Source organism: Hemiscyllium ocellatum, chromosome 33, assembly GCF_020745735.1.
Source record: "Hemiscyllium ocellatum isolate sHemOce1 chromosome 33, sHemOce1.pat.X.cur, whole genome shotgun sequence".
In the NCBI taxonomy this organism is placed as follows: domain Eukaryota; kingdom Metazoa; phylum Chordata; class Chondrichthyes; order Orectolobiformes; family Hemiscylliidae; genus Hemiscyllium; species Hemiscyllium ocellatum.
In genome coordinates this window covers 10,506,827-10,530,194 of record NC_083433.1, presented here as the reverse complement: position 1 = coordinate 10,530,194, position 23,368 = coordinate 10,506,827, and the positions used below count along the sequence as shown (strand labels likewise).

Sequence of the window (23,368 nt, the reverse complement as noted above, 5' to 3'; positions counted from 1 at the left end):
ACCCACAGCGGGTTTTCAAGAAAGAGATAGATATTTTTCAAGAAGGAGTTAGATATAGTCCTCAGGGCTAAAGGGATTGATGGAAGAAAGCAAGAAACAGGGGACTAAGTTGAATGATCATTTTGAATGATGAAGCAGGCTCGAAGGGCCGAATGGCCTACGCCTGTTCCTATTTTTTAATGTTTCTATGTTTCCTTGTGTGCAAAGAAATGATTGTTTGACCTGAATCTGACTCCTGTACAGTATCTCTGGTCTGTGCATTAGTAGAGATGGTGCATGGGCTGCAATGCATTGTGGGGGCTCTGCAGTCTCACTGGGACTTGGCTCATCCTTTGCCTCTTCCTCCAGGTTACCTGCTGGAAAGGAAGAAGAAAACGAGCATGAGGTGGATGAAGTTGAACTTTGAACCTCTCCAAGAAACGACCTTCACTGCCACTCGGATGATTGAGGGCTGCCTCTACGAGATGCGGGTATTCGCTGTGAATGGTATCGGCATCTCGCAGCCTAGCGCCTCCTCCAGGACATTCATGCCACTTGGTAAGCCAAGGGCAGTGTGGGCAAGCGTATGGCGATGGGCAAATGGATGAATGGAATTCTACCAACAACTGGGGCGGTGTGGGGAGGAGAAGTTCCTTTTTAATTGTGAAGGGGAATTTGACCTCCTATGGTGGCTTTTAGAGACATTTGCCACTTCCTGTCTTTCTGATTAAACTGGCATTGGGAGGCTGGGTGGTTGTAAGTGCCTGGGTGGAGGGTCATGGCCAGGCCAAGGCTGGTCAAAGGTGCCACACCAAACCCGCCACTGAGCGTATACTTTGTGTCTGTAGCTGTGCCCGGTGAGCCGTCGCACTTGTGTGTTGAGGATGTCACTGACACCACAACCACCCTGAAGTGGAGGATGCCTGAGAAGATTGGTGCTGGAGGTGTGGATGGATACCTGATTGAATACTGCAAGGAAGGCTGTGAGTACCGCACTGTTAGCTGGCACCAGGGGTGTGGGGGTGAAGGGGGTCCAAACTCCAGATTGGGAGGGAGATAGGCGGGTACATGGGGGATGGTGGCCAACACCCGTACCATCTCGCCCCGGGGGAGGGGGAGGGTATTTCTGACTGGAGGTGGCATCGGGACAGAAAGGGCTACCCACCTGCAAAAAAATGCCTTTCCCCAGTTAAAGCAATGCTTCATCCCACCGTGCCCTGGACACCACACAGAGGGAGTTGGCACCTCCCCGAAAGTGGAGTCACAAGCCAAGGTTTTTGTTGTGGGGGGGAGGGCGTCATGACTTCTGATGCAGCAATGGCCACTTTGGAATTGCGCTCCCCCCCCCCGCCCCCATCTTCTCACCTCCAACCCGCGCTCCCCCAGTTCTCACTGGTGTCAGTGCACTGACTCCAGAGAGAAGGTTTTGGGGGCATGAGATTTGTGGAGGGGGTGAAGACGTATGGTGGGCTTTAGTTGCTGAATGGGGCATGGGCCATTTCTTTTTTTAAAGAAACTACCATCTCGCAGTAATTTATTTGCAACAGCAATTAGATTTTCAAGATATATGCCTTAGGCCATGGCTATCATTACAAGATAAATGCCACCTATTTAAAGGGGCCATACCATTCTTAATATTCAGTCCAATGTCATAATCTCAGGGCTCATTATCCAGAAATCCTTCGTCATAGAGTCATACATACAGAAACCAGTCCGTGCCGACCATAGTCTCAAACTAAATTAGTCCCACCTGCCTGCGCTGGGCCCATTTCCCTCCACACCTTTCCTATTCATGTAATTATCCAAATATCTTTAAAACGTTGTAACTGCACCTGCACCCACCACTTCCTCTGGAAGTTCATTGCACACACGAACCACTCTTGTGTATAAAAGTTGCCCCTCATGTCTTTTTTTAAAACTTGCTCCTCTACCTTAAAAATATGCCCCCTACTCTTGAAATTCCCCCACGCTAGGAATACGATCCTTGTCATTGACCTTATCTATACCCCTCATGATTTTATAAACCTTAATTGTCTTGGGGTCATGACCCACTGTTTGAGAAACCATCATTCAGGGTCAGTTAATGGCCACGTTTCTGAGGTTGACTGGAATTCCCCACCCCGAGAGATCCCTCTCCCCACTAGAGGACCAGAGCCTGTGATAAATTTTATTCAAAAATGTTATAAAGTTGTTGAGAGGTTGCCTCGAGATGGAGTCGCCATCTTCCCCTCTTTCAATGTTAGTTTGCAGCTTCTTCTGCACTGCAGTGACTCCTACTGGCCAATTCGGGGAAGGTCATGGCCGCTGCTCCTGAAACAGTCCAGGTCCCATTCCAACCCAAAAATGGGCATTAACTGAAAACATGAAATCTTACTCCGTAACCCGGAGAGATATTTGATTATTTAAGTGGAGCTATCGCTGACAGCCAATTAACATTGAAGGCCATTCGGCCCTTCAAGCCTATTCAGCCATTCAATATGATCATGGCTAACCCTCTACCTCATTGGAGCTTTCACCCATGCACTATGAGCTATTGAGGTGGCTTGACTGGATGGGCTGTCGAAAGGATGGGACAATCTACAACAAGGAGCACTGTTTAAAAAAAGGGCCTCTCCTATTTAACATGGAGGTGAGGGGGCATTTCTTCTCTGAGGGTTGTTAGTTTTTGGAATTCTCTGCCTCATCAAACAATGGAGACTTGGGCATTGAATGTATTCAAGGTCCATTTGGACAGGTTTTTGGGATGACAGAGGAGTTGAGGATTATGTGTGGCAAATGAGGGAATTGGGACTAAGTCCACAATTGGCATAATCTTACTAACTAGTTGAGGAAGCTGAATGGCCTATCCTGCTTTTATTTCTTATGTTGAAACCAGTTTCTCAACTTCCCCAATCCCTTTCATAGGATCATCGAATCGCTCAGTGTGAAAACAGGTCATTCAGCCCTTCAAGTCCACACCGACCCTCCGAAAAGCATCCTACTCAGTTCCATTCCTCTACCCTAACTCTGTAGCCCTTTCGGTTCCCCTTCCTTCTGAGCAGCAAACCACTTGCCTTCCATGACCATTCTGATGATAATCCAGTTCGGATCAGGGAAGGAGTGGAGCAGAGCCTCTGCCGCTGTTCAGCTGCCCTCACTTTACCTGAATCCATCCATCTGAGTTTTGATTCTGGCAGCTCACTATGTTGTCCTAACTGCAAACCCTCTCTGCCTTTCTGTAGCCAATGAGTGGATTGCAGCCAACACTGAGCTGGTGGAGCGTCTTGGATTCACCGTGAAAAACCTCCCGACAGGAGAGAAGATTAATTTCCGTGTGCGGGCAGTAAACATAGCTGGAAAAAGCGAGCCCGCAATTCTCTCCCAATCAGTCACTATCCGCGAGATTGTCCGTAAGTAAAACCAAGATGAACAATGCAAAAATAAGAATACTTGGGTCAATAATGGAAGTTTTAGCTTTGAGGGATCTGGGAATACAGCAGTGGAACCCAAGATCAGGAGCCTATGTGTGATGTTTTTCCTCTGGGTGAAATCCTCATAATCCTTTAGTAACTTGCCATAAATCCTTGAGCTCTGCCTCAGTAGAAAGACCCTTTGTTAGGATCAGAGGCAGCACGGGGAGACCATTTAGCCAGCCCCTTGGTTCCAGCATTCAGTTTCATCATGGACAATCTGTATCTTAATTCTTCAAATAAAGCCAAAGTACTGCGGATGCTAGAAATCGAAACAAAAACACAAAATTTGCTGGAGAAACTGGGCAGGTCTGGCAGATTCTGTGAAGAGAGAAACAGAGTTGATGTTTCGGGTCCACAGTGAATCTTCTTCGAGTGCATTATGAATATTCAGACAATGAAGCATCATAGTTCCCTACAGTGTGAAAGCAAACCAGTTGGCCCCTCTGAAAAGCATCCTCGCCAAACTCACCTCTCTTCAATAGCCCTGCATTTCCCATGGCTAATCCATGGCCTGCACATCCCTGGACACGGTGGGCAATTTAGCATGGCCAGTTCACCTAACCTGCACATCTTTGGAGCCTGGGAGGAAACTGGACATGAGGAGAATGTGCAAACTCCACACAGCCTGAGGGTGGAATCGAACCCAGGGTCTCTGTGCTGTAAGATAGCAGTGCACTGAGTCACCGTGCTGCCAAATCATACCGGACTCAAAATGTTAATTAGGTTTCTCTTGACATAGATGCTGTTGGGTTTCTCGAGTATTTTCTGTGTTGGCTTAATTCTGTTTGCTTGCCATCGCTCCACCCTCGTCTGCCATTAAAGGTGTATCAACCTGCTTGGAATGCTCTGAGTCTCTCGGCAAGCGTAGCCTTATGGGTGCAGATCTTTCTTTCGAGTCATGGAGATGTACCCACACTGTGAGTAAACAACTGTCTGGTCCAACTGTTCCACCGGACCAGATATCCCAATCTAATCTAGTCCCATTTGCCAGCACTTGGCCCATATTCCTTTAAACCCTTCCTATTCATATAACCATCCAGATGCCTTTTAAATGTTGCAATTGTAGCAGCCTCCACCACTTCCCCTGGCAGCTCATTCCATACATGCTCCATCCTCTGCATGAAAGAGTTGCTCCTTAGGTCCCTGTTAAATCTTTCTCCTCTCACCTTTAACCTATGCTCTCTAGTTCTGGACTCCTCCGTCTCAGGGAAAAGACCATGTCTATTTATCCTATCTATGCCCCTCATGATTTTATAAACTTAAAACAAAAGGTATAATCCTGTAAGCGGGAATTAAAAATCACAACAAATGAGTCCTAGAATTTATTACTAAAGATACCAATCAAAAGCATATCCAGCATGTTTGAGTAAAAAATGAGGTCTGCAGATGCTGGAGATCACAGCTGCAAATGTGTTGCTGGTCAAAGCACAGCAGGCCAGGCAGCATCTCAGGAATAGAGAATTCGACGTTTCGAGCATAAGCCCTTCATCAGGAATAATGTTTGAGTCTGGCTGGAGCATGGAACTTCCCACCCCACAGTGAGTTAGGAATGTGATATATTCCTTTAAGGGGAACTTTGGTAGCTCAATAAACACACCAGGAGAGGGAGGAATGCAGGGTTACTCTAATGTAAAAATGGGAGTGTAAATGAAAGTGTGGATCACTTGGGCTGGATTAGTTGATTGGGGATACAATACATGTAAAGTAATATAAGCAATACTGTGCTGCATAGAGCTCAATTGAATAGTTAGATAGCTTCTGATCAAGTTAAGTTATTGAGGGTGCCAATTAATTACCTGTTTAATCCTCAAGGCCATGGCAGTTCAGACTTGCTAAGGTGCACTGTTAACTTTGTATTCCTTTCTTTTCCTTCCAGAACACCCAAAAATCTGGGTACCACGGCAACTGAGACACACATTCATCCGCAGAGTCGGCCAACAAATCAATCTAGTGATTCCTTTCCAGGTGAGGAGTTTTTTGTGTGTGAGAGCATGGCTTGGGATATATAGCTACAAAGACGTTATCAATCAGCTCCTTAGAAGGTGGTGTAATGGTAAAATCACCAGAGTTTTACTACAGAGGCCCTGAGTGATACTCACAGTGTGGGTTCAAATCCCACAATAGTAAGTGTTGGAACTTGTTTTCAACTCCATAATCCGGAGCTAGTCTAAGTGATGGTGATGGTTAAGTCATCATCAATTATTGTAAAAACCCATCATTATGAATCTTCGAAAGGATGAAGAGTCATACAATCCCTACAATGCGAAAGCAGGCCATTTGGCTCATTGAGTTTTTCAGGGAAGAAAATCTGCTACCTTTACCCGGTCTGGCCTACATGTGACTTCAAATCCATAGCAATGTGTTTGAAGGCTAGTTAGATTCAGATAACAAATACTGATAATTCCAAAATCCCATGAAAAAAGAAAACAAATCAAGGAATTACAGTCCATTGTGCCAGTGTGAGAAACAGCATGGCCATCCCATCTGGGAATCGAACCCCTGGCAAGTGGGATATTCACCACTTGTAATAACAAGGAGCAAATCTTTCCTCACTCCTCAATTTGAAGACATGTTAGCATTGCAAGCTTAAGATGTGAAAACAAGTCACGTCCTAGCGACAGATCATGTAGAATGTATTCCACCTTGAACTCTATCACACTTCATTATGAACTCAACCCAAACCAACTAAAAGGGTTTTTTGAGTTGACTTTTCATGACGTGGCTTTCTATGAGGTTAGTTCTTTGGAACCGCACTAGGGCCTAATAACCATGAAATATGCCAAATGCCTGTAAAATCATAAAGAACGAGTGGTACAGGTGGCTGCTTGTCCCGTTCAATATGATTGTGGGGGAGCTTCTAATTTAGCTTCACTTTTCCAGACTGTTCCAACATTCATTGATTCCCTCTGTGTCCAAAAACCCATCAACCTCAGCCTTGATGTACTCGACAGCCCTGGGGTACAGCATTTCAAAACTTCGTAAGTCTCTGGAACGAAGACAATTCCAAACAATGCCTGAGACTATAATCCCTAGTTCTGGATTGTCCACCAATGGAAACACCCTCTCTGTGCCAGCCCCTTAAGAATCTTATTCATTTTAATGGGATCATAGAGTCAGAGAGATGTACAGCACGGAAACAGGCCCTTTGGCCCAACCCGTCCTTGCCCACCAGATATCTTAAATTTATCTAGTCCCATTTGCCAGTATTTGGCCCATATTCCTCTAAACCCTTCCTTTTCATCTTCCTCCAGAAGCCTTTTAAAGTTTGGAATTGTACCAGCCTCCATCATTTCCTCTGGCAGTTCCTTCCATACATACACCTCCCTCTGTGTGAAAAAGTTGCTTCTTAGGTCTCTTTTAAATCTTTCCCCTCTCACTTTAAACCTATTCCCTCCATTTTTGGACTCCCCTACCCTAGAGAAAAGACCTTGGCTATTCACCCTATCCGTGCCCCTTGGGCGTTTATAAACATCTGTATGATTACCTGTCAACCTCTGATGCTCCAGAGAAAATAGCCCCAGCCATTTAAACCTCTCCCCATAGCTCAAACCCTCCAACTCTCATTCTTTTCAATTTTAAGTTAGAGACGCCTTGTCTACTTTGCCCATTCTCATAATAAAATTGACTCATGCCAAGATTGAGTTTAGTCGGCTGACATTGCACTCAGTCCTCCTGTATCCAGAAGAGTCATGTTTGTGTTTGAGAAGAGTTTAGAGAATGACGGTTAACAGACTGGGATTTAGAGAAATAAATTTGATACTAATTTGTAGTTCAAAGTTTGTGAAAATTTGTAGTGAATGGATCGAGGTTGGCCAAGTGAATCTCAATGAGTATGAATTCACCAAGTGGGGCTGTTAACCTAGGCCAATCAGGGAGCCCGGGCTGATAGATATAAACAGAAGGGTTGATGTGAAGGGCGCCGCTTGTCACTGGCCACTTGGGTGTTTCCTTTCTTCCTGGTGGTGGAAATTAAATAAATATTTGGGCACTTTGTGCCTTTCACTGTGTCTCAAAAAAAAAGAAAAAAAAATATGAACAGAAGGGTTCCCTGCCCTCCCCTTCACTGTTTTGATCACACAACATTGCCCTTTGATGTGAAGGGCACTGCTTGTCACTGGCCACCCGGGTGTTTTCCTATCTTCCTGGTGGTGGAAATTGAATGAAGATTCGTGCACTTTGTGTCTCTCACTGTGTCTCAAAAAAGAAAAAAAAAATAAACTGAAGGGTTGCTGGGGAAAATAATAAGCATTACCGCAGTTAGGCGATAGTGTGGGGGGGGGAAAACAAAACAGGAATGTCAGACATCCTGTTCACTCTAAAAGCTGGCTCTTGAGGGAGCTGGGCCAGTGTGTGTGCAAGGACTCTCCTTCTTGATTGTGTGAAAAAAACCAGAAGGGTCAGGGATTCTCCTCACTCCAGGGTCTGGCTCTGATCTGGCTGGGTCAAAGTTCACATACTGTGTCCATGCAAATAAAGGGTGACTTGATGACTGGATATTGACCTCCGTGGTATTATTTCGTAACTTTAACATCTATGTTCTATTCTTATTCCTAAATCCATATTATACACACAGACTTATATATTGTACTTACACCTCCCACCATCACTGATGCTGCAGTGCTTTAGTTGGGTTGAGTGTGATATGTTTACCTAGGCAACTTTCATTACAGATGTAAATGTAAGAAATTATTATGTGAAAAGGGATGGAAGACTTTTTTTTAAGATACAGTGCTATTTGCCATTGTCCTGCACACAGGGAATCAAGATGAAGTACTTGTGTTGCAGGATTAGAAAAGCCAGGGATACCTGAAAGAAAGTGAAGGGGAGGGGTGTATGAGTGAGAAAGGAGAAGAGAAGAGGGTGGAGGAATAAATTAGACCAGAGGGAAAGTGGGCAAGTGGATGTGGAAGAGAAATAGAGGGAATAGGAAGGCAAGTGAATCGTAGGCATTGAATATGGGAAGGTGGAAATGGGAAAAGTTGGGGGAGTGGATAGGAGAGGGAGGAAAATGGGATGAGGAAAGAGGTGATTGCAGAGGGATTGGTATAACAGGGAGCAATGCTCAGGGTAACTCCCATGGTGGAAGGGCATGGGAAGTGGGAAATTATTGTCACCATGGAGGGATGGTGTAGTGAGGTCAACCTCTGTCTGTACGTGCTGCCAACAAATTAGTCTAAGACAGGACAGGATCTTCAAACCTGGTCCTCGAGATGAAATGTCAGTGTTTTGAGGGATAGGATGGAGCAGGAGTGTCTCTCAGAAGTGGGTGCTTTAAATAACAGTCAACAGGCCAATTAAATAGCACACAGTCTACAGAGTCAATTTAAACAGTGCACCACAGTAAACAGTCTCCAAAACCTATTTAAACAGTACAGTAAACAGTCTACAGAATTAATTTAAATGGTGCTTTACATCAACCAGTCCCGACTCAGGCGACTGACTGTGTGGAGTTTGCACATTCTCCCCGTGTCTGCTTGGGTTTCTTCCGGGTGCTCCGGTTTCCTCCCACAGTCCAAAGATGTGCGGGTCAGGTGAATTGGCCATGCTAAATTGCCCGTAGTGTTAGGTGAAGGGATAAATGTAGGGGAATGGGTGGGTTGCGCTTCGGCGGGTCGGTGTGGACTTGTTGGGCCGAAGGGCCTGTTTCCACACTGTAAGTAATCTAATCTAATCAATCTACAGAATCTATTTGAAACAGCAGACTACTGCTAACAGTCTACAGAATCTGTTTAAATAGTGCTCGACAGCAAATAGTCTACAGAGTCTACACAAAAGCACAGCAATCTACAGAATCTAAAAATGTACTTAAAAATGTACTATGCAGCAAGCAGTCTATAGAGTCTACTTTAACAGGCCAATAGTCTGCAGAGTATTTAAAGAGTCACTTTGTGCTAGAGGGAACAGAACCGATGACTGTAACTGCAGCAGTGTCTCCTGATAAAAACATGGTGATTTCTCTAGTGAGTGGAGGATAACTACACAGGAGAAATTCTATGCGGAACATCAAACCCAGTCACTTATCGATTTATACATTGTGGCAGTCTTCAGGAGTAGGGGGAGGGAGAACTAAATGAGCGAGGGAAGAAAATTATTTCAGAATTAAAAGCACAGTCTCGATTTGATTCACAAGCATGCTTCACTTTCCTAATTTGCTTGCATTGAACTGACTCTTTGTACTTTGACCCTCATCAGGGCAAGCCACGACCTGTGGTCACATGGTTGAAAGATGGCCAGCCATTGGATACTAAGCAAGTCAGTACCCGCAACAGCGAAGTGGACACTATTCTCTTTATTCGAAGTGCTGAGCGCAGTCACTCTGGGAAGTATGAACTCAGTGTTCAGATTGAGAACTTAATTGACAAGGCAACAATCAAAATTCAGGTTGTTGGTGAGTACCGTGGACTGGCTGGCATCATTACTTATGGACAACCAAAGAGGTCCCTCAGTTTTAAGTTGATAGAAATTTAAATCTTCCATGGAATATACATTTACAAAATTGACATCTGGGAACATAAGAATGAGTGAAGCTGACAAATAGGAAAAGACCATAAAAACTGGAGACCACAGTGATGCAAGCATCATGTCTAGATGCTTCATTCTTCTCTTCACCATCACCTTTCATCCCGCTCCTCACCCCCTCCTCAGATGATCACAAACAATCCAGGAGAACATCCATGAGTGATGTGTTTTCTATAAAGGATGGTCACATGTCGCAATCTCTGCCCCAGACAGGACTCAAAATCTAAATCCTTCTTTAAGGTTTCAGAGCATAGACTGTGTACTACACAACAGTCCCAGAGTCTATTTGAATGACACACTACCCCAGACAGACTACAGAGTCTATTTAAATAATGTACTACAATTGTCTACAGAGTTTATAGAACAATACAGCACAGAACAGGCCCTTCAGCTCACAATGTTGTGCCGAACAACACAATTAAACAACACATTACAGTACTCTAGTGTCTATTTAAATAATGTCCTATAGCTGTCTACGGAGTCTATTTAAACAGTACATTACAGCAAACAGTTTTACAACATCTACTTCGCGACAAAACCTCTCAAACATTATCACCTCTGTTTCAATTTAGCCAAGACAACATAGCAATAGCCTAACCAATCCATGCTGGTCTGGGTTTTTCCACAATATGTTCAAGCTGTTCAGGAGATGGATGGTAATAGAGCATTCAATGAAATACTAATCTTTAATCAGTTATAATTTGCATTTGCACCGCATGTCACCAAGGGACCAGCTTCTATACATTGACTTCTTGACAGTCATGAAATGATGTATGTGGGAGTTGGGGAAATCCATAGTTGTGGATATGTTGTGGGAATGGGATTTGAGGTCCATGTCAGATTATTAGTGATCGTATTGAATGGCACAGGGGCATAGTGGCCTATTCTTGCTCCTAATTTGTTCATTGCTGAGGTATTGTTCAATCCCTTGAGGTGTTCAGCAAAATTCATTAATTTCAGATTTGTGTGACACCTTGCATTTATATAGTGCCTTTACATGATTAAAGGTCACTTCACAGTTCATTTAAAATTTGACAGAAACCATAAGGAGGAGATATTTGGACAGGGCACTTGGTTAAAGAGATGGGTTTGAAAAAATGTTTTAAAATGAGAGAGATAGGGAACCTTAGCAAAGGGATTTCAGAGCTCAGAGTGCAAGCAAATGAAGGCACAGAGCCAGCAGCAGTGAGGTGATGAATGTGTTAGCCACCAGAATTGGATGAGAGTAGAGGGTTGTAGGGGCTGGACGAGGGTGAGGCCACAGGGAGATTTCAAAGTAAAGATGAGAGTTGCAAAACTGCAGTCTTGCAGAACCAAGAGCAAACGTATAAAGAAGACGGAGACAAGATAGTGGAGAGATTGCTGTGAAACCTTTCCCTCCAGTCCTGAGCAACATGCAACTGCTGTTTGCTCCAGGAACTTTCCCACCACAGTTCCAGTCAAACCTGGAGATTTAGTGGGTGGAGAAGTAAGGGACAAAAGCCAGACCCATGCCATCTTTCATCATGGCAATGAATGTTAAAACTACATCTGAAATGCTGGGAACCTGGGAATGTGTAGGCACATAGAAATTCACCAAGGATCCATAGACAGCACCTTCCTAACCCAAGACTGCTACCTTCTAGAAGGTTAAAAGTCACACAATACTAGGTTATAGTCCAACAGGTTTAATTGGAAGCGTCGCTCCTTCATCAGGTGGTAGTGGAGGGCTCAATCCTAACACACAGAATTCTCAGCAAAAACTTACATTGTGATGTAACTGAAATTATACATTGAAAAATTGATTGTCTGTTAAGCCTTTCATCTGTTAGAATACCATGATAGTTTCACTTCTTTCATGTGTAAATCACAAAATCTTTTTTTAAAAAGTTACATTCTCGGATTAGCTGTTAACAATGGTGATAGCTAGACAACATGTTGAAGGAGTTAGCCCCCTGTGTTCTCTGTCTATGCCATGATGTTTAGATTGATTCTAATCTAAAAAGTGAGATAACGGAATTTTACATGAATTCATGCAGTTTTTGAGCAAAGTACAATGTAACCCTAAATCATGACCATCTAGAAGGACATGGGTGGTGTCCCCATGTAGCAGATACATGGGGACACCACCCATCTGCAAGAACACCACCAAGCCACTTACCATCCTGACTTAGGAATATATCACTGTTCCTCCACTGTAGTTAGGTTAAGAAACAAAAAAAGGATAGAAGATAGGAGCAGGAGTAGGCCATTTGGCCCTTCGCATCTGCTCCGCCATTCAGTATGTTCATGGCTGATCCTTCAACTCAACTCCCTGTTCCCACTTTCTTCCCATTTGATCCTTTCAGCCTCAGAACTATACTTAATTCCTTCTTGAAAATATTCAAATTGTGCAGCTCACCACTACCTTCTCAAGGGCAACTAAGGACGGGAAGTAAATGCTGGCCTAGCTCGTGAATAAAAAATAAGATTGATGATGCCCCCACTGTAGACTTGGAGAGACTTGGCCAAGATTCTGGAACTTTCTGAGTTGAATGAAACCCGTTGAAGTATAATCAGAGTCACAAGCAGAGGGCCTGACACAAAGTTGACCCAAGTCTAAAGGACACTGAATAATTCTTTAGTTGAAGGAATGAAGTCAGGAATTTGGAGCCAGAGGAGATTAGTTTACGGAATGTTAATTGAGCTTCCGGCTGTAGGATGAGCAAAGCTAACTGGACCCGATTCGAGCTATCGTATAGAATTGGAGCTCCTTCAATTTAGAACAAAGAACAAAGAAAAGTTACAGCCCAGGAACAGGCTCTTTGGCCTCCCAAGCCTGAGCTGATCCAAATCCACTGTCTAAACAATTCCTAAGCATCTGTATCTCTCTGCTCTCCACCTACTCATGCAGCTGTCCACACCTACCTTAAATCCAGGGAGAATGTGGGTAAGTGGCATTGAAATGTCCATCAGCTATGATTGAATAGTAGAGTGGACTGGATAGACTGAATAGCCTTACTTTCACTCCTATGTCTTATGGTTTTAAATTAATCTACTGTGCCTGCCTCTATTACCTCTGCTGGCAACATGTTCCAGGCCTCACCTTCTGTCCTTCTGATCAGATAACCCACCCCTCACACAGCGGTCTCTGAAGTACCCTGCACTTCTCAACGTAACACTTCCTTACACTCATGAACACTCTCTCAACTTCACACCTCACAATGCAACATTTTCTTACATACCTATGACCCCAACATAACCCCTTGCTGAACAACAAGGAACGGCACCTTGAAGTTAAATGAGGCATAGATCAACACTGAGCCATAACTGAGGAGACTTTGAGTATCTGGTCACGGAGGTAAGGTTTTGAGGAGTGGCCTAAAGGAGGGGACAGTGAGCTGGAGAGATTCCTGGAGGGAACCACAGACCTCCAGCCTCTTGAGGCACGGACATCAATGGCTGGGCAAAGGAAATCTGATCTGCAAGTATCTCTCTGATCTGCAATGATTATTCATTTTGAACTCAGCAGTTAGGATTCTTTTGCTGTAACTTAGACCATTTAATCCACCCACCTGCTCAAAATGCCCATCTCCACAGCATTACCCATCTTTTCTCCTGGTACACTGCAGTTGATGCCAGTCTTGTGATAGTCTTTCTGTCAAGCTCATGTTACAAGAGGCGTGTGCCAGTAATTCCACTCCATCCCTGTGTGCCAAGCCCAGTCCTGTAAAGTTCCAAGGAATGACATTGAGGAAGAGCATTCTCATTTCCCACAAAAGGAAATTTTGAGGCAATTCTAAAGCTCAGAAGATTTCTCAAAAGTATTGCCCCAGCCTCTAATTGCACCTCCTCAACCAAGACCCACAGGGCATCCCAACCCCAAAAGGTCAGAAACTTAAAAAGCCAGCAGGTGCTCTATTTGTAGAGCAGCTTGGGTTGTGGAAGATTTGATTCTACTCGGCCGAGAAGTCACATGTGGTGTCCTTGGCTCTAGTCTTCCCCAGTACTGACAGGTGATGGAGGAGAACACTCAAATGTTCTTTGCTGGCAATTGGTTCCAGTTTCTCCATTTCAAGTTTAACAGCCCTGCTGGCAAGCCTGTCACTTCACTATTGAAGGTCTCGCCTTCTTACATTTCCCAAACGATTAGTTTTCATGTCTAATGAAGAGATTAGATCTGTTTGATCCTGCGGGGAGTTTGGCAATCCCACTTGTGTCCACTACAGAGGCAATGCTGCACTGTCAGAGGTGCTGCCCTTCAAAGCTTAGGTTTTTCCTGTTACTTGGACAGTCTCCATTACATTTTAGAGAATGCAACTTGGCCATTCAGCCTATGATGTTTATGATCCACCTCACCCTGTTGACATATCTGCTCATTCCGTTCTCCTTCAGGTTGTGTGTCGGATGTATTAGGGGTGGCACTGCAACCTTTTTTATTCGCAATGTCCAAAAAAAATGAAGTGTTGGAAGTTGTGGCTGTTAAATTTGCTAATGGCGCAGAGATAGGTAGGAAAGTAAGTAGCAAAGAGGACACAAGAAGCCTACAAAGGGATTATAAATAGGTTAAGCGATTGGTGAAATGCATTGTGGGAAAATGTGACATTGTCCATTTTTGGCAGGAAAATTTTGGAAGAAACATCTCGTCCAAATAGTGAGGGATTGCAAAGCTGTGAGGTGTAGAGGGATCTGAGTGCATGAATTGCAAAATGTTCATATCGCAAAATATTATGATGCAGTACAGTGAGAAATGAAGGAAGCTAATAGTGTGTTATTACTTATTGCAAGGGGAATTGAACAATAAAGTTGGGAGGGTATACTTCAGTTATGCAGGACACTGAAGAGACTGTATTTGAAGTACTGTGCACTGTATTGGTTTCCAAATTTAAGGTGGGATTTTTATGTTAGAAGCAGTTCAGAAATGGTTTGCTGAGAATGGGGGTTTTTCTTATAAGGAAAGATTGCCCAGAGTTCAGATGGGTCAGTGGCAATATGACTGAAACATTTAAAATCCTGGGGGGTCAGTGAAGAGGATGTTTTCTCTTGAGGGAGTCTCTAAAATTAAAGGGTCAATGATTATAAAGCAGGGGTGTCATCCCTTTAAGGTAGAGATGTGGGGAACCGTTTTCTCACAGTATCTTGGAACTCTGTTCCTCAAAAGGTTTTAAAGCAGAATATTTTTAAGGGGGGGTGTGGTTAATAAATCCTTGGTAAACAAAATGATGGGTGAAAGTTTATTGGGACAAGCAGGAATGTGGTGTAACAAGGTCAGGTATGATCGTATTGAATGGTGGAACAGACTCAAGGGGCCAAGAGGCCTGCTCCTGCTCTTGATTATTTTTCTCTTTTTTTTATTCATTCGTGGCGTGTGGGCATCGCTGCACATCCCTAATTATTCTTGAGAAAGTGGTGGTGAGCTGCCTTCTTGAACTGCTGCAGTCCATGTACTGTGAGTTGACTCACAATGACATCCTTCTGCAGCATCTCCTTCAGTATTCACTTCAGTACTCTAGACTCTCGCTTTCTTATATTCTTTCAATGAAATGTAGGTGTCAGTGAAAAGGCCACCATTTGTTGACCATCCCTAATTGCTCTCAAACTGAGTGGCATGTTAAGTCATATTGGAGCTGAAAATGTTTGTTGCTGAAAAAGCGCAGCAGATCAGGCAGCATCCAGGGAACAGGAGATTCGACGTTTAGGGCATAAGCCCTTCTTCAGGAATGAAGAAAGTGTGCCAGGCAGGCTAAGATAAAAGATAGGGAGGAGGGACTTGGGGGAGGGGCGATGGAGATGTGATAGGTGGAAGGAGGTCAAGGTGAGGGTGTTAGGCCGGAGTGGGGTGGGGGCGGAGAGGTCAGGAAGAAGATTGCAGGTTAGGAAGGCGGTGCTGAGTTGAGGGATTTGACTGAGACAAGGTGGGGGGAGGTTCAGATTTCTCCAGTTTCCTCATTTCCCTTGCTGTGCTTTTCCAGTGCCACACTCTTGACTCTGATCTCCAGCACCTGCGGTCCTCACTTTCTTTATATTGGAGGACAGTTAAGAATTAACCACATTGCTCTTAATAACCTCTATGAGCTGCAAGGGTAGGTTGGGGCTTGGGTCAATTGATTTGTATATGAAGCTGTTCTGAGAGGGAGGGAGAGAATCCAAATGAAACAAATGATTGGACATGAGACAGCAGCAAAATAACAAGAGACCAGAGGTTGGAAAGAGAGGAGAAATGCGGTAGATGTTAATGACATGTTGTTCTGCTACTGTCTTGTTTAAGGACGAACTTGAATTTATACAGTTCTTTCAAGACATGGGGCACTTAGCTGTCAAGAACATTTTGGGATTGTAGTATAAATGCAGCAGTCAGTACACAACTCCAGGATCTGCGATAAGGTTTATGATTTGATAATCTGCCTTTGGTAACGTTGCTTCAGAGATGAATGTTGGCCAGGCCATTTGGAGAATCAAAAGGCATCTGGATGGGTATATGAATAGGAAGGGTCTAGAGGGATATGGGCCAAGTGCTGGCAAATGGGACTAGGTTAATTTAAGATATCTGGTTAGAATGGATGAATTGGACCAAAGTGTCTGTTTCCATGCTGTACGTCTCTATGACGAGGTCAATTCCTGGAATGGCGGGACTATCTTATGCTGAAAGATTGGAGCGACTGGGCTTGTACACACTTGAGTTTAGAAGGCTGAGAGAGGATCTGATTGAGACGTATGAGATTATTAAAGGATTGGACACTCTGGAGGCAGGAAGCATGTTTCCCCTGATGGGTGAGTCCCGCACTAAAGGCCACAGTTTAAAAATAATGGGTAGGCCACTTAAAACAGAGTTGAGGAGAAATTTCTTCACCCAGAGAGTGGTGAGTGTGTGGAATGCTCTGCCCCAGAAGGCTGTGGAGGCCAAGTCTCTGGATACTTTCAAGAAAGAGTTGGATAAAGCTGTTAAGGATAGTGGAATCAAGGGTCATAGGGATAAGGCAGGAACAGGATACTGATCAGCCATGATCAGAATGAATGGTGGTGCTGGCTCGAAGGGCAGAATGGCCTACTCCTGCACCTATTGTCTATTGTCTATTGACTGTAACCCTCTGCAGTTCTTTATAATGTGCCAGATGAAACCAGAGAGAGCCTCTGTTTAACATCATGTCAATGAGCTGTCACGTCAGACAGTGTGGTATTCCCGCAGTATAACACTATCCTGTCAGCTTCAGTGGAGTGGTGTTTGAACCCACAACCTTCTGAGTCAGAAGTTGGAATTCCCTGAGCTTTCAGATGAACTGACCGCTGCTGAGAAACAAATAGTTCTTTCCTTTCATTCTCTTGAATGTCAACTGCAGGTTCTTCCGTAATATTTCTTTGATCTGAATCTACTTCAGATAAACCTGGGCCCCCAGAGAGCCTGAAGATTGTAGATGTCTGGGGATTCAATGCTAGTATAGAGTGGACCCCACCGAAGGATACCGGCAACACGGAAATCACTGGCTACACCATTCAGAAAGCGGACAAGAAAACCATGGTGAGTAGGTGAATGGGGCAGGTGAATATCACAATGCAATGACACACACTTGTGATGCTACACTGTACAGCAGTGCATCCAATGCACTTGCACTTTCAGCTGAGGTCTTGAAAGTAGCACCACTGACCATCATGACCATCTCCAACAAAAAGACTCTGACCCTTGCTGAATTCTCCACTATCAACATCCTGGGAGTTATTGACCAGAAACTAAACTGGACTCACCATATAAGTACAGCGGCTTAAGTGGGTGGCACGGCGGCACAGTGGTTAGCACTGCTGCCTCACAACGGGTTCACAACTGCTGCCTCACTGCTGCCCGGGTTCAATTCCTGCCTCAGGTGACTGACTGTGTGGAGTTTGCACGTTCTCCCCGTGTCTGCGTGGGTTTCCTCCAGGTGCTCCGGTTTCCTTCCACAGTCCAAAGATGTGCAGGTCAGGTGAATTGGCCATGCTAAATTGCCTGTAGTGTTAGGTAAGGGGTAAAATGTAGGGATATGGGTGGGTTGCGCTTTGGCGGGTCGGTGTGGACTTGTTGGGCCGAAGGGCCTGTTTCCACACTGTAAGTAATCTAATCTAATCTAAAAAGAACAGCTCTGAGGCTAGGAATATTGTTGCAAGTTTTCCCCAAAGCTTGTCTACCAACCAAGAGACACATGTTATAAGTCACTTCCACCAAGTGACGGAATACTCCCCACTTGCCTGGATAAGTGTAGCTCCAATAGCAGAGGTTTGCAAGGAGCAGCTTAGAGCAGGATACGGAGATCGGGTTAAGGTGAGAATTTCACAGTTTAGGAGCCAGGCAGCTGAACGTGTGGCTGCCTGTGGCAGAGCGATTAAAATTGGGAATGCTCACGAGGCCAGAATGGGATGAGTGCAGGTCACCCTGAAGATGGAGTGGCTGGAGGAATAGAGTGGACATGGAGGGATTCGTAAAGCAGGGGGAGAATTCTAAATTCGCGGCGTCTGACAAGTTGCAGGGATGATAGGTGAATGCAACCAGGTGTGAGTGAAGATATGGCAGCAGAGGTTTGAGATGACCCCAAGTTTACTGGGGGCCCAGCCAGGACTGTGTCCTCATGGTGACGAAGGGGTGAATGATGGTTTCAGCAACAGATACGCTGAGGCAGGGACACAGTCAGACAATGTTACGGAGTGGTGGGACTGGGCAGGCTATGTGATTGCATTGTCAGAAGCTCAGTTCTGAGATGAAAATTACATTGTGCAAGTGTTTCATTTGACTTGGCACAGTTGGCAGGAGAGGAGAGGAGTCAATAGGTAGGGGGTGGAAGACAATGGCTTTAATCTTCCTGATAGTTAGTTGGGGAGTATTTTGACTTTGATTGAGCCAATAGTGATGAGCTTGACCCCTTTTGGTTTCAGGAATGGTTCACTGTGTATGAACATAACCGCAAACCCCACTGCACCATCTCCGATCTCATCATGGGTAACGAGTACTACTTCCGTGTCTTCAGTGAGAACATCTGTGGCCTAAGTGACAGCCCAAGAACATCGAAAAATACGGCCTACATCCAGAAAGACAGTAAGTGACAGCATTAAGCCTCCCTCATGATGGGAGCTCTCCCCCAATCTCTCAGTGCATGGAAACATTGCTTGTTGCTTCTGATACATTGACAGCTTTTTATTTTGAAGAGGGTAATAGTGATGTACATTTACCAAACACTTTACACACCCATTAGATGTCTCAAAGTACTTGCCAACCAATGAAGTACTTTTTGTGAAGTAATTTCTGCTGAAACAGAGGAAACATAGCAACGAATTTGCCCATAGCAAGCTCCCACAAAGAAGTGAATGCATTTGTTATGTGTGAGGTGCTGACACTGTGACTATTCCTTCCACACACAGCCCCTGAACACATTCCCAGGTCAAGTGCAGCATACATAGACACTGGTCTTATTGTAAACAACGCCCCTGTATGGTTACAGCTCTTAAAATGGTAAGCTTTAGCAGGTTTGACAGTCCCCAGTGAATTAGTATAACAGAAGCAACAAGCAGTTAACAGAACCTTCTAGAACAACAACTTATCGAATCAAAAATAACATTGTCGAGGGGGATGATTTACACCAGGCTTTGTAGTGCCCACTGGTCTCGAAAGGCCAACACCCAAACAACATAACCACGCTGAGAAATGTTCCTGATACATCCTGAAATAGGATGCACTAAGCTACTGACAAGGCAAGGCTCCACACACTTTAACCCATTTGGACAGATCATTACACATCGTTGGTAGATGGGGGTCTTGAACCTGCCAGGGATCTTCTAATCCAAAGGCAGGGATGCTACTACTGCACCACAAGAGATCTTGCCTTGCCCGGTTACACCATAAGATGTAATTTGGTGTACCAGCACACTGCACCATGAAGCAGCAGGATGATGGGTGTGTACATATGATTCTGGAGATGTGATAATTGGGTATCTGAGGACAGGGCACCCAGTTCTTGCTCATTTCCCCACCTGGGATAGAGCGAGTGCTGAAACACATTGGGAAGAATGCTGAGTTACATTGCGTCTGAATTCTGCGCTATGGAATCACAAATAATTAGAATGGATGCCCTGGAAATATGCAGGGAAGAGGTTTTGGGAATATTGGAAAGAATGAATATAGATAAGTCTCCTGGGCCTGATGGCATTTACCCCAGGATCCTATGGGAAGCTAGGGAGGAGATAGCAGAGCCATTGGCCTGGATTTTTATGTCGTCGTTGTCAACAGGAATAGTACCAGAGGACTGGAGGATAGCGAATGTGGTCCCATTGTTCAAGAAAGGGAGTAGGGATAGCCCTAGCAACTATAGGCCAGTGAGTCTGACTTCAGTGGTGGGCAAAGTCTTAGAGAGAATGGTAAGGGATAAGATTTATGAACATCTGGGTAGGAATAACGTGATCAGGGATAGCCAGCATGGTTTTGTGAAGGGCAGGTCGTGCCTCACAAACCTTATTGAGTTCTTTGAGAAGGTGACCAAGGAAGTGGATGAGGGTAAAGCAGTAGATGTTGTGTATATGGATTTTAGTAAGGCGTTCGATAAGGTTCCCCATGGTAGGCTAATGCTAAAACTTCGGAGGTATGGCATTGAGGATACATTAGAGGTTTGGATTAGGAATTGGCTGGCTGGAAGGAGACAGAGGGTAGTAGTTGATGGATTATGTTCATCTTGGAGCGCAGTTACTAGCGGTGTACCACAAGGATCTGTTTTGGGACCATTGCTTTTTGTTATCTTTATAAATGATCTAGAGGAAGGACTTGAAAGCTGGGTAAGCAAGTTTGCGGATGACACAAAAGTCGGTGGAGTTGTGGATAGTGAGGAAGGAAGTGGTAGGTTACAGCGGGATATAGATAAGTTGCAGAGCTGGGCGGAAATGTGGCAAATGGAATTCAATGTAGCTAAGTGCGAAGTCGTTCACTTTGGTAGGAATAACAAGATGATGGATTACTGGGCTAATGGTAGGCTACTTGGTAGTGTGGATGAGCAGAGGGATCTTGGTGTCCATGTACACAGATCTCTGAAAGTTGCCACCCAGGTAAATAGTGCTGTGAGGAAGGCATATGGTGTACTGGGCTTTATTGGCAGAGGAATTGAGTTCCGGAGTCCTGAGGTCATGTTGCAGTTGTATAAGACTCTGGTGCGGCCTCATCTGGAGTATTGTGTGCAGTTTTGGTCGCCATACTATAGGAAGGATGTGGAAGCTTTAGAACGAGTGCAGAGGAGGTTTACCAGGATGTTGCCTGGAATGGTAGGAAAATCTTATGAGGAAAGGCTGAGGCACTTGGGGCTGTTCTCATTGGAGAAGAGAAGGTTTAGGGGAGATCTGATAGAAGTGTATAAGATGATTAGGGGTTTAGATAGGGTAGATACTAAGAACCTTTTACCGCTAATGGAGTCAGGGGTTACTAGGGGACATAGCTTTAAATTAAGGGGTGGTAGGTATAGGACAGATGTTAGGGGTAGATTCTTCACACAGCGGGTTGTGAGTTCATGGAATGCCCTGCCCGTATCAGTGGTGAACTCTCCTTCTTTATGGTCATTTAAGCGGGCATTGGATAGGCATTTGGAAGTTATTGGGCTAGTATAGGTTAGGTAGGATTCGGTCGGCGCAACATCGAGGGCCGAAGGGCCTGTACTGCGCTGTATCCTTCTATGTTCTATGTTCTATGTTCTATTTCTCTCACAGGCAAAATCTACAATCCTTCACCATTCAAGGAACATGACTTTAGCCATGCACCGAAATTCACGCAGCCTCTGTTGGATCGTTCTATTATAGCAGGTTACACAGCAAAGCTGAGCTGCTCTGTCCGAGGTTGCCCTAAAGTAAGTATACTATTGAAGACTATTTAGCTGTAATAATCTGAAGGAATGCACACTCTTTCCTAGTCACTCTTCAGTTCAGAGTCTAATGGACCAAGATCCTTTTCATCCATTCAGAATGTAAAACCTCTAATGGAACAAATCCCCTTCCACTTCATCCCTTACGCACTGAGTCCAATTGAATGGAATCACTCGACTTTATCTCCAGCGCCTGACCAAGTTATTTCACATTTGATCATTAGAAGGAGATGCTAACATTGTGCTAATATTGCTGGACAAGAGCTCCAGGCTAATGTTTTGGGAAAACACAAAAATGTTGGAGAAACTCAGTAGGTCTGGCAGCATCCGTGGATACCGAAACAGAATAAACATCTCGAGTCCGGTACAATTCATCTTCAGAATGTCGCAGAATGAAACATTAACTCTGTTTGTCTCTCCACAGATGTCACCAGACCCATTGAGTTTTTCCAGCACTTTGTGTGCTGGTTTCAGATCTTCAGCATCAACAATATTTTGATTTTATTTTAAGAAATGATTTGTGCAAATAGGTTCAAAAGCACCACTGCTATGAGTGGAATTTAAACTCAGTTAATTTAAATGTGGAATTGAAAGCTACTTTCAGTAATGAAGACCACGAAGCTATTATTGATTGTTGTAAAATCCCATCTGGATCACTAATGTCCTTACCTGATCGGGCCTATATGTGACTCCAGCCCCACAGCGATGATGTTGACTCTCAACATTGACTCTCTGCATTAGCTTAGCAAACTGCTCAGTTAAGGTCAATTAGGAATGGGACACAATTTTCCCAGTGAAATACATATCCCATCAATGTTGGAATCTGGGTAATCCAAGATGGAGGACAAGAAAACATTGTGGCTGTAAGAGCTGCTCCTTTTCTGAGGTATTTTCAGTTTTGGAGCTGATTTCATTGAATTTTTGGAGCAGTATAAGCTGATGCTTTGTTTTGGAACTTTGGAAAAAGGAGATGGAAACAACAGCACCTTAATAAAGAAGGAAGAGAGATGGAGCAGATACCATGTGGGAGGTGAAACAAATAGAGAAGTAAACTTGTGCAGCCGTGTGACTGAGCAGTGAACACATCGTTTAAAAGGCTGGATGTGTATGTGAATAGGAATATGGGCCAAATGCTGGCGAATGGGACTAGATTAATTTAGGACACTTGGTCAGCATGAACGGGTGGGACCGAAGGGTCTGTTTCCGTGCTGTGTAGCTCGATGGTTCTAAATGCTTTATTTCCCACATAAGAGAAGTCACGGCACCCCAGGGCTGTCCAAATGCAGCCTTGTTCATAAATGTCCTTGAGGGAGGGAAAACTGCAAGGATAATCTTCCTGGCCTGTGCATAACTCCAGTGTCACACTTTATGTTTGACTCTTAATGTCTTATGTAGCAGCTGTTGCTCAGTTGGATATGCTGTGTGCCAAGAGATTGAGGGTTTAAGTCTCATTCTAGAGACTAGATCACAAACACTAGGCTAACACCCCAGCACAGGCTTTTATTAAACTTTTGCACTCAGCTGTTGGTCCATAACCATTAGGCTATTAATATTATTCTGATATTCAGTCTAATATCAGGCATACAGTACAACAGACAAAAAGTG

The 23,368-nt window shown here is 44.3% G+C and overlaps 1 protein-coding gene across 6 annotated transcripts in view; it reads left to right on the top strand.

Annotated features, from left to right (window-relative positions):
• mybpc2a (myosin binding protein Ca) overlaps positions 1–23,368 on the top strand; it is an 87,315-nt gene that overhangs the window by 57,319 nt on the left and 6,628 nt on the right. For all 6 annotated transcript variants that reach the window (XM_060849653.1, XM_060849650.1, XM_060849651.1 and 3 more), the window contains 8 exons: positions 349–537; positions 828–962; positions 3,201–3,368; positions 5,308–5,396; positions 9,624–9,819; positions 17,285–17,424; positions 18,807–18,966; positions 21,612–21,748. In XM_060849653.1, coding sequence (XP_060705636.1) covers positions 349–537; positions 828–962; positions 3,201–3,368; positions 5,308–5,396; positions 9,624–9,819; positions 17,285–17,424; positions 18,807–18,966; positions 21,612–21,748 — 1,214 coding nt within the window. The remainder of the gene's footprint in view (positions 1–348; positions 538–827; positions 963–3,200; positions 3,369–5,307; positions 5,397–9,623; positions 9,820–17,284; positions 17,425–18,806; positions 18,967–21,611; positions 21,749–23,368) is intronic.